We start from the raw sequence: 12,716 nt of genomic DNA on the forward strand, positions 1-12,716 counted from the left end.
TTATCTGTTGTGAATAGAAACTGTATGTTAGATTCATTTTCATATATGTTCTGAGTGCCTTATTTGCACTGGAATTTATGTAAAACATAATGCTGATGAGGAATCTCTCAAACAAATCCAGACTTGGAGGATATATGGAACACTGTGGTGAACAGTTGTGGTCACATAGAGGCAGCATCAGTTTCAGGAGGTGCATTGACAGTCTACAAATGAGTTTTTCTGTTAAGTCCACTTCAACATGTCCTGAAGTGATGGTCATCTACACGTGAGGCACTATTGTGGTGATTGCATTCCAGAAGTGTGTACTATCGAATGGAACAGATGAAGGACACCAAGTTTGGGAGTTCATGTTTTCGTGGAAAACAACATGCAATATCATTGAATGTGTAACGAGAGTAAGCTGTGTAGTTATCATTGCAAAGGGCAGGTCCAAAGGCCTGAAGTTCTGCTAACAAATTGGTGTGCTATATGTCAACAGACCAACATCTGACAGTGTTTGTTGAGAAATGACAATTACCGTTGTTTCCCCGTGACACATATTCGCCTGACATATTGTCCATAGATTAGATTACATTTACACTGTTCAACAATTTACATGTCACTGTCCAGTATCAGCCATTGCTGATAAGTGTGGAGCTGAGCTGTGCCTCGCTTGGGTGAGTTGGAGGAAGGTTTCTGGGTCTGCAGCTGATACGTCGAATCTCTGGATGCAGTGCATGGTGCCTATACACCCTACTGAAATCTCGAAGTCGGTGATTGTGTGTAGTTACTATGTAATCCAAATCATTCATTTATTATGAGGTATTAAGTTCAGTTTTGTCACATTGCACAGCAGTGAGGCCAATGATGTGCCCTTTCCCTCTGGACACCTGACGTCCATTTGAATTTGACACCTTTCAGTTTGCACAAGCCTGGGGAACAAGAAGGCATGCTGTGACATGTCTTGTGTACTGCACCTCTGGGCAATGTGGAACACCAGATGTTATACTCTACATATGCCATAGAAATAGCTCTTCATATCTCTGATGTCAGTAATATGTTTTATTGGGAAGAGACAGACAGACAGAGTAAATATTTTTTGTTAAGAATGTTTTCAGTTTAATTGTAGTGTAAGGGAGGAAATGAATTGGTGCTAAATGTTGTTTAGTTGGTCCAAATCCAGATACAGTGAACACATGCCTCAAGTACATCCTTTCCTTCAGAAAAAAATAGCATTTGCTCAAACAGCAGTCTGAGTTTACGTGGTAAATAAGGGAAAATACATTTATAGTTATTTGTATGTTACTGTTATTATGTCCAGGCAGTTAATACAATAAGGAACCAATGATGTTAGTTGTTCCATATATCTTCCAAACAATGCAGGTACACTTGATTCTCCAAATGATAGTTAGTTATGATAGTACAACCTGAAGGGTGTACCCACTACCTACACTTGCTGTGATTCCTTCTCTAATGGCAAATGTAAATATGCATCAGCGAGATCTGCCTTTCAACACTATATTTTGCACTCTAATTTTGATTGTAACGCTTTGGATCCTAGTATTAGATATATTTCTGTTATTGACAGAAAAGTTATAGTCCCCTTAATTTCACCACAAATCTTTAAAGATCCATTGGGCTCTTAACTATTACCAATGGAGTAGTGCAACTACTGAAAGTGATGGTTTCCAAAAGTCCCTGTGCCACTCTGTTACCTAACTGTTGTTTAATTTCACTTTGGAAAGTCAACAGTATCTGTCTGGCTCTATGAAATGTAGATGCTGCTGGTGGCTTATCTTAATGTGCTCCACAATTACAGGCAGGCCCTATTTAAGATTAAAATGACATAAGCCACCACTTGGGGCACCAAGCTGGGAGGGGTGCCAGAGGTGCCACAACTGTAAGATTCCTGTATGTGACATATCACAAGATTTCCGTATAGAACTTATCACAATTACTAGCAGTTTTTTGGGATTCAAAGCTAAGAGGGGCACCAGATGCACCCCAAGTGTAAGACTTACATACAGGATGCACCACAATTACAAGTGGCCGCTTGGGGCATCAGGGTGAGAGTGGCATCAGGGGTGCCTAGGTGCAAGATTTGTGTACAGTGCATATCACAATTACTAGTGAAAACTGACCCAGGCGAAGGGGGGGGGGGGGGAGGGAAGAGAGTGGGGCACCAAATGATAAGTCCTTTCTGTAGGAAAATGTTCTTGATCTGGCCATGGTTATTGGCATATTCTAAGCTCGGTGTGAACATTGTACTGTCTCAGGTTGCCCTCCATGGGGTGCGTGCATGCAGCGACTGTGGTTATATTGGGTTAGATAGAGCAGCAATCAGTCGTAGAATTAAGTTGCTTTTGACCTGAAATCTGATCTGCATTGTGACTATAAATGTCATATTAAAGCAACTTAATTCTATGACTGATTGCTGCTCTATCTAACCTAATTATACTATATTCTATGTATTTGAAATTTCAAATGTTAAATCTTGTGAAATAATACCTACTGTATCTTAGATTCTAAATCAAAAATTTGTAAAGGCATCATGATCAGACCTATCCTGTGCTACAACTTGCATCTTCACTTAGATTGTGATACTTGACTGTACATTACTTCAGTAGCAAACACACTGTTGTTTATAATTCTCTACTCGTAAAATAATATCAGATGCCACTTCACTTTTACCAATGGAGGGGAGCCTAATTTGTGATATGTCTCCATAATGAATAATGTGGCAGCTGCCTCTGTATCTGAGATTCTACTTTTTTCCAATTTATGCAGAGTGTGACTGTAAATTTGCATGAGCTACTCATACCTGTGACTGTACAGTGGGACTTGAAGGCTATTCTTTGAAATTCACTTTATTTGAAGAGAAAAATCAGTGACTATACAAAATTTTAAACCTTGCAATGCTCTAGAGATGCTGTTCAGATTAAAAGAAAGGGTTTTTCATTGGGCAGTGATGTTGCTATATTGCATCAATTGGGAAACTGGACCTCATTCTGATAATCAAATGAAGATGCAAAGGCTGATAAGAGTATGTGACTGTATTTAGTAGTATGGTGTTATAATGTAAGTCAAGATCACAGTTATACTGCACGAGCTTTCTGTATTACTAGTTTCAACAAGTGACTGTCATTGAGTCTTGATTGTAATGGAATATGTGACTAGGTACTTCATATTGAAGATAACACTGAGCTGAACCGTGCTGAACAACTGCCAAGACTTATGTAATCTTAAAGATTTGTTGTGTAATGCCCACATTGTAAGTGAAATGACCTATTACTAATTGGTTGCTGAACTCTCAAATACTTATTTTCTGTTCCTGTAAAGTTTTTATTTTTTTATAACCCAGTAACCTTTACTACCTGGATGACCCTGAAAACTAATAGCTGTAAGCTCACAGTTTTGCAGATGCCATTTTTGGGTTCCAGCAAAAAAAAAAAAAAAAAATACAATTCTTTTTAGCAAAATAAAATAAAGTCAGAAGTATGAAGTTCATAAGGATCTCATTGAAATGTTAATTGCTGTTATCCAGTGACAATTCGTACATTTAATTTTTATGCTTGTTACAGGTTATTAGCTCGCATTGATTCATATACAATTTTTACGATGTACTGTTTCCTGGTGCGTGGAATGGAAGCTCTGGGAGCAAGTGCCTATGCTACCGCCAGCTATGTGTTTGTTGTTGAAGTATTTCCTGACACAATTGGAACTGTTTTGGTAAATAATATCTGCTTAATTGATATTGATAACGTTTTTGCTTTGCAACTGAGGTTTAATTTTCCATATCATGTTAAGGTTATTTGTGTGAAATACTATCGTCGCCAATCCTTCGTTCACCAACTACCGTATATTAAATTTCTCACCCATGAGATATGGCTTTGCAGGGACTCTTACAGTTTTATTACTTAGAATGTCAGTCTTTACATATTATTATTTTTATATTTGTTTTTTATTTTTAAAATAATTCGTTCAGTATAGATGACAAATTCTCATTTTATTACTTTAGTTATAGCACATATTTGAAGAATGTTGTCTCTTAAAACATTGCCATGCCACACTTTGAATGCAGTATATTGCGCCAGTTTTTTTGAAAACTGGTAGGCCTGTCAACAATATGGTTTGTTTGGACTTAAGTTTTCAGTTGCTGTGGAAGTATTTTTTCTGTGAATTGTGTAATATGTTGCATTTTATCAATTTAATAAAGAGCTCTATGATTATGACCACTGATATTGTAATATATTCTGTGCTAGTGATAGGGAAATGAATTTGTAAAATAAAGAACAAATTATTGCATTCATTAAATAATGGGGTGAGTGTTGACTGTGTTGACTGTGCAGTGTGTGGTGCAAAATTTAGCATTGGAGGACAAGCAACATTTATAACATGTGTAAAATTAAACTTGCATAAAGGCATTCTTCTAAATACATAATACAGATTTAAAGTTGATAACTGCCAGTAAGGGAAAGCAGTTACAAATATGGAAACAAATTTTCTGTGCAAGAGACTATGTTTATATTGCTCACTTTGATGTACAGTCAGACTTTAAGGTTAATGAATTACAGAAATGAGACTTCTAAGACTTTTGGCAAGATATGAATCAGAAGATCATAAAAATAAGTGAGATAAATGAGGAATTCTGTGTTCTATGAATAGTAGAAAAGAGCAACAGTATAGAAAGGAATGGGAGAACCATCTACTACATATGAATCAAAGCCAGATACCAAGGGAAACCTATGCTGGCTGGCTCAAAGATTGGAGGAGGATAGGATAACCATGAAGAAGATGGTGCAATCAGCTCTAAATTGTTTGATTTTGGAACAGTCAAAGATGTCTAACCTGAAAATGTACATCATATGAGAATTATTGCACCTCTTGTACACTAAAATGGCAAAGAAACTGGTATAGGCATGTAGATTCATATACAGAGATATGTCAACAACCAGAACAGGGTGCTGCAGTTGAGAACACCTATATAAGACGACAAGTGTCTGACACAGTTGTTAGATCAGTTACTGCTGCTACAATGGCAGTTCATCAAGATTTAAGTGAGTTTGAATGCAGTGGTATAGTTAGTGCACGAGCGATGGAACACAGCATCTCTGAGGTAGTGATGACGTGGAGATTTTCCTGTATGACCATTTCACAAGTGTACCATGAATATTAGGAACCCAGTAAAACATCCAATCTCCAACATCACTGCAGCCGGTAAAAGATCCTGCAAGAAAGGGACCAACTATGACTGAAGAGAATCGTTCAACTTAACAGAAGTGCAACCCTTCTGCAAATTACTGCAGATTTCAATACTCGGCCATCAACAAGTGTCAGCGTGCAAACCATACAACAAAACATCATTGATATGGGCTTGCAGATCTGAAGGCCCACTCATGTACCCTTGATGACTGCTCAACACAATGCTTTATTGCTTGCCTGGGCCTGTCAACACTGACATTGGACTGTTGATGACTGGAAACATGTTGCCTGGTCATATCAAATTGTGTCTAGCAGATGAACTTGTATGGTATGGAGACAATCTCATGAATCCATGGACCCTGCATGTCAGCAAGGGACTGTTCAAGTTGGTGGAGGCTCTGTTATGGTGTAGAGCATGTGCAGTTGGAGCGATATGGGACCCCTGGTAAGTTTAGATATGACTCTGACAGGTGACACATGCATAAGCATCCTGTCTGATAACCTGCATCCATTCATGTCCATTGTCATTCCAAGGAGCTTGGGCAATTCTGGCAGGACAATGAGACACCCCACACATCCAGAATTGCTACAGATTGGCTCCAGGAACTCTTTTCTGAGTTTAAACACTTACGCTGGCCACCAAACATGTATATTATTAAGCATATCTGGCATGCCTTGCAATGTGTTGTTCAGAAGGGCTCTTTACCTCCTCATACTCTTTTGGATTTATGGACAGCCCTGCAGGATTCATCGTGTCAATTCCCTCAAGAACTGCTTCAGACTTTAGTCAAGTCTATACCATGTCACGTTGCGGCACTTCTACATGCTTGTGGGAGCCCTATGCAATGTTAGTCATGTGTACCAGTTTCTTTGGCTCTTCAGTGTAAGATTAAAATGTTTTTCATGTACTCAAATGAAAATTAAATTAGTCATCACAAATGTAATTGTGCATTTGCTATGGATCTTAAACAATGTACATTCTAATTAATTAGTGATGGATTGTTCCAGTCATGCAAAATTCTAATTGAGTTTTTTATTTATTTAATTTTACCATCCGGATAATTGTATTGTAGGTAGGATATTGGAGTTGGTGAATTTTGGTGTAGAAACTGTAGAGCATTTGCCTTCCTATGCTTTAGATGAACTGAAAAAGTTCAGTGTTGAGAAAGTGGCAATAGGAGTTTCGTCTGAAAACACAAATACCAGTTAAGGAGGAAAACATAGGAAATCTGTTGTTATCAGTTAAGAGAAAAGACTGAAAATAAATTAATAGATAAAGAATGATGTGGCCCTGCTCATACTGGACACATTGCCATGCACATAACTGTCAACTGTGAGTGATGACAGGAAATGTAGGCAGGGTGGATGGCAAGAGGGTAGGGACGGGGTGGGAGAGACAGATATCATAGGTGCTGAAGCAGCCATTAAGATCAAACATGTTGCGCCCAGGAGTGTGTCTGCTACTGGGTGATCAATTCAGTTTCAGGGTGGTCATTCCTTGACGTGGACAGGTGGATGGTGGTCATGCCCACATAAAAAGCTGTGCACAAATTGCAGCAGAGCTACTATATTATATGGTTACTATCACATCTAGTCCTGCCCTTGATAAGTTACAATATGTTTATGACTGATGGGTGCATTAAAGTTTCTTGCGCCTTTCTCTAGCAGTTCCTCTATGCTTGGAACACAGTGTCATCTGTGAAGTGTAGGTTGTTTAACTGATTTCCATTAATTTTCATCATCTTTCCTTCCAGTTGGCTCTTGGACATTGCCATATCCAACACACCTGTAAAGAGATTTGGCAATATTGCGTCTACTTGCTTTACACTTTTTACTATAAAAATTATTCAGTTGGCTTCTCAGTGGTGATGAATAATTGTTGACACCGTGTAAATGTTGTGTCTCACCCTCATTCTGTTAGCGCCTCTATGATTTCTGTATGGCAGACTGAAGCAGATGTCTTTATTAAATTCAACAACTGCATTTACATCTACATGTACATACATACTGTGCAAGCTGCTGTAAGGTGCATGGTAGTGGTTACCCTGTACCATTACTAGTCGTTTCCTTTCCAGCTCCACTTACAGATAGAGCAAGGGAAAAATGACTGTCTATATGCCTCCGTATGGTCTCTAATTTCTTCTATCGTACGTTTTATGTTTGTGGTCCTTACACAAAATGCATGTTGGTGGCAGTAGAATCGTTCTGCAATCAGCTTCAGAGGCCAGTTCTCTAAATCTTCTTAATAGTATTCCTGAAAAAGAATGTTACCTTCACTCCAGAGATTCCCATTTGAGTTTCTGAAGCGTCTTCATGACACATGCATATTTTTCAAACCTAGCGGTAACATATCTAGCAGCATATATCTGAATTGCTTCAACATCTTCCTTTAATCGGACCTGGTGCAGATCGCAAACACTCAAGCAGTATTCAAGAATGGGTCACAGCAATGTCCTATATGCAGTCTCCTCCACAGATGAACCATACTTTCCTAAAATTCTCCCAATAAACTGAAGTCAGCCATTTGCCTTCCCTACCACAATCCTCACATGCTCATTCCACGTCACATCACTCTGGAATGCTGTGCACAGATATTGAAATGGCATGACTGTGTCAAGTGGGACACTACTAATGCTGTATCTGAACATTACAGGATTGTTTCTCCTACTCACCTGCATTAACCTAAATTTTTCTACATTTAGAATTAGCTGTCATTCAACACACCAACTAGAAATTTTTGTTTATGTCATCTTGCATTATCCTATAGTCTCTCAGTTTCGACACCTTGCCATGCACCACGGCATCATGAGCAAACAACTGCAGATTGCTGCCCACCCTGTCTGCCAGATCATTTATGTATATAGAGAATAACACTAGTCCTATCACATTTCTCTGGGATACTCCTGAGAAGACCCTTGTCTGTGATGAACATTAGCTGTTGAGGATGAAATACTGGGTTCTGTTATTTAATAAGTCTTTGAGCCACTCACATATCTAGAAACCTATACTGTATGTTTGTACCTTCATCAATAGTCTGCAGTGGAGTACCATGTTACATGCTTTTTGGAAATCTAGAAATATGAACTGTGCTTGTTGACCTCCATTCATAGTTGCAGTATATCATGCAAGAAGAGGGCCAGATGAGTTACACAGGAGCAGTGCTTTCTAACATTGTGTTGATTTATGGACATAAGCTGTTCAGTTTCAAGAAAATGTATTAAATTCAGACTCAGAATATGTTACAGAATTTAAACAACTGCAATGTTAGCCACCCCAAGTGGAAGATGTACTTTGTTGGTTCTCTATGGTTTTCTTATTTTGAGTGTTGTAAAATGATGCTAAAGTGTTTATTTTTTGTATGCTAGTGTAGAAGGTGTCAAATTCAGCTAAGTAAAAAGTCTATGCATTTCACACATTTACTTTCATATTTAAGCCAACTTTTGGATTTTTCTTTGTGTGAGACTGCTTATGCCCAATAGATTCAATTTGGAATACTATATTATAACATGTCGCTATTCTTCATATTGTGATGTGCCATTCAGAATTTATACTATGTCATTAACTTTAAGCCAAATTTGTGGCAACAGTGCCTTCATTCAGAAACACTTATTCTATAATTTTATTACATATTTATATGATAAAAGGTATGTTATTTAAACCCACAGTTGTGTATTCTGTAAACTTTGGCATCAATATTTTTTGAGAAAATCATCTCCGTTTATTGAAGTGTAAGTATTTATGTGTTTAATGCAATATTTCCACTTTTTTTGCTTCTTTGTGCCTACTACAACTATCATATCATATTGCATTTAGTTTCCTTATTGCATTTAGTTTCCCATTTCTACATCTACATCTACATGATTACTCTGCAATTCACATTTAAGTGCTTGGCAGAGGGTTCATCGAACCACAATCATACTATTTCCCTACCATTCCACTCCCGAACAGCGTGCGGGAAAAACGAACACCTAAACCTTTCTGTTCAAGCTCTGATTTCTCTTATTTTATTTTGATGATCATTCCTACCTATGTAGGTTGGGCTCAACAAAATATTTTCGCATTCGGAAGAGAAAGTTGGTGACTGAAATTTCGTAAATAGATCTCGCTGCGACGAATAACGTCTTTGCTTTAATGACTTCCATCCCAACTCGCGTATCATATCTGCCACACTCTCTCCCCTATTACGTGATAATACAAAATGAGCTGCCCTTTTTTGCACCCTTTCGATGTCCTCCGTCAATCCCACCTGGTAAGGATCCCACACCGCGCAGCAATATTCTAACGGAGGACGAACGAGTGTAGTGTAAGCTGTCTCTTTAGTGGACTTGTTGCATCTTCTAAGTGTCCTGCCAATGAAATGCAACCTTTGGCTCGCCTTCACCACAATATTATCTATGTGGTCTTTCCAACTGAAGTTGTTTGTAATTTTTACATCCAGGTACTTAGCTGAATTGACAGCCTTGAGAATTGTACTATTTATCGAGTAATCGAATTCAGACAGATTTCTTTTTGAACTCATGTGGATCATCTCACACTTTGCATTATTTAGCGTTAACTGCCACCAGCCACACCATACAGCAATCTTTTCTAAATCGCTTTGCAACTGATACTGGTCTTCGGATGACCTTACTAGACGGTAAATTACAGCATCATCTGCGAACAACCGAAGAGAACTGCTCAGATTATCACCCAGGTCAATTATATAGATCAGGCACAGCAGAGGTCCCAGGATGCTTCCCTGGGGAACACCTGATATCACTTCAGTTTTACTTGATGATTTGCCGTCTATTACTACGAACTGCGGCCTTCCTGACAGGAAATCACGAATCCAGTCACACAACTGAGATGATACCCCATAGGCCTGCAGCTTGATTAGAAGTCGCTTGTGAGGAACGGTGTCAAAAGCTTTCCGGAAATCTAGAAATACGGAATCAACTTGAGATCCCCTGTCGATAGCAGCCATTACTTCATGCGAATAAAGAGCTAGCTGCGTTGCACAAGAACAATGTTTTCTGAAACCATGCTGATTACGTATCAATAGATCGTTCCCCTCGAGGTGATTCATAATGTTTGAATACAGTATATGCTCCAAAACCCTACTGCAAACAGGCGTCAATGATATATAGGTCTGTAGTTCGATGGATTACTCCTACTATTCTTCTTAAACACTGGTGCGACCTGCGCAATTTTCCAATCTGTAGGTACAGATCTATCGGTGAGCGAGCGGTTGTATATGATTGCTAAGTAGGGAGCTATTGTATCAGTGTAATCTGAAAGGAACCTAATCGGTATACAATCTGGACCTGAAGACTTGCCCGTATCAAGCGATTTGAGTTGCTTCGCAACCCCTAAGGTATCTACTTCTAAGAAACTCATGCTAGCAGCTGTTCATGTTTCAAATTCTGGAATATTCCATTCGTCTTCCCTGGTGAAGGAATTTTGGAAAACTGCATTCAATAACTCCGCTTTAGCGGCACAGTCGTCGGTAACAGTACCATCGGCACTGCGCAGCGAAGGTATTGACTGCGTCTTGCCGCTTGTGTACTTTACATACGACCAGAATTTCTTCAGATTTTCTACCAAATTTCGAGACAATGTTTTGTTGTGGAACCTATTAAAGGCATCTCACATTGAAGTCTGTGCCAGATTTCGCGCGTCTGTAAATTTTAGCCAATCTTCGGGATTTCGCGTTCTTCTGAACTTCGCATGCTTTTTCCGTTGCCTCTGCAACAGCGTTCGGACCTGTTTCGTGTACCATATGGGATCAGTTCCATCTCTTACCAATTTATGAGGTATGAATCTCTCAATTGCTGTTGCTACTATAGCTTTGAATTTGAGCCACATCTCGTCTACATTTGCATAGTCAGTTCGGAAGGAATGGAGATTGTCTCTTAGGAAGGCTTCTACTGACACTTTATCCACTTTTTTAAATAAAATTATTTTGTGTTTGTTTCTGGTGGATTTGGAAAAAACGGTATTGAGCCTAGCTACAACGACCTTGTGATCACTAATCCCTGTATCAGTCATGATGCTCTCTATTAGCTCTGGATTGTTTGTGGCTAAGAGGTCAAGTGTGTTTTCACAACCATTTACAATTTGTGTGGGTTCATGGACTAACTGCTCGAAATAATTTTCGGAGAAAGCATTTAGGACAATCTCGGAAGATGTTTTGTGCCTACCACCGGTTTTGAACAAATATTTTTGCCAACATATTGAGGGAAGGTTGAAGTCCTCACCAACTATAATTGTATGAGTGGGGTATTTATTTATTACGAGACTCAAATTTTCTCTGAACTGTTCAGCAACTATATCATCGGAGTCTGGGGGGTCGGTAGAAGGAGCCAATTATTAACTTAGTTCGGCTGTTAAGTATAACCTCCACCCATACCAATTCGCATGGAGTATCTACTTCAACTTCACTACAAGATAAACCACTACTGACAGACACAAACACTCCACCACCAATTCTGCCTAATCTATCTTTCCTGAACACCGTCTGAGACTTAGTAAAAATTTCTGCAGAACTTATTTCAGGCTTTAGCCAGCTTTCTGTACCTATAATGATTTCAGCTTCTGTGCTTTCTATTAGCGCTTGAAGCTCAGGGACTTTCCCAGTACAACTACAACAATTTACAACTACAATTCCGACTGTTCCTTGATCCAAGCACGTCCTGTATTTGCCATGCACCCTTTGAGATTGCAACCCACCCCGTACTTTCCCGAGGCCTTCTAACCTAAAAAACCGCCCAGTCCACGCCACACAGCCTCCGCTACCCGTGTAGCCGCCAGCTGAGTGTAGTGTTCAACTACAGTGTCAACCACTGTTTACAATACTGCTACATAATCTGTTATTGAGCATAACCTTAACAAGAGATTGAGATACAAAGTTAGTGTCATGCAACCAGTAAGTTTTATCCCAGGTTTTTCTCTTAGTGTTTGCACTTGGGCATTGTAGCTTCAGATCTTAAACAGAACTTTCAGTCATTGTAATGTAATAAACATTGAAATTAAATAATATCAGTGAGGATAATTTAAGGTTGATTTGTAGTGTTCAGATAAATACTGCATCAGTCAAAATACAGCTATAATGTGAATAATGTTCTCAGGCATGGCACACATTAGTTGCTCTTCATAAGCAGCAGGAAATCAGTTTAGTTGCTCTTCATAAGCAGCTGGAAATCAGTGTGGTTGCTGTTGAGTAGTAGAAAACTGTATGGAATGGGTGTGTTGGATGAAATTCCAAGAGTCTTGTATCAGAGATTCTCAAGGTACTTCAAGTACTGTCCCCTTCAATGGATACTGTACAGGATCTATCATCACTCGTTCACTTGATTGTGAGCAGCATGTCAGTGGTAGGTCTAGAAACCGTGTACAGTGGGATCAGGAACCAAAGAGACATAGTGATATACACCCGTCCCCATAACCAGTAACTTTGAAGTGCTGAAACTGACACTAAGTCAGTGAGGCACACTTTGGATGCTGGGTAGCCTGCTGTGACCATTGTCAGGGGGAGGCAAACACAAAAGACTAGGGCT

General features: G+C 39.1%; 1 protein-coding gene across 1 annotated transcript in view; it reads left to right on the forward strand.

Moving 5' to 3' along the window:
- Positions 1-12,716, forward strand: part of LOC124776121 (MFS-type transporter SLC18B1-like) — a 307,140-nt gene that overhangs the window by 153,716 nt on the left and 140,708 nt on the right. Inside the window, exon 4 of the mRNA XM_047250961.1 lies at positions 3,561-3,708. Within this exon, the coding sequence (XP_047106917.1) occupies positions 3,561-3,708 (148 nt within the window). The remainder of the gene's footprint in view (positions 1-3,560; positions 3,709-12,716) is intronic.

This window comes from Schistocerca piceifrons, chromosome 2, assembly GCF_021461385.2.
Source record: "Schistocerca piceifrons isolate TAMUIC-IGC-003096 chromosome 2, iqSchPice1.1, whole genome shotgun sequence".
NCBI lineage: Eukaryota > Metazoa > Arthropoda > Insecta > Orthoptera > Acrididae > Schistocerca > Schistocerca piceifrons.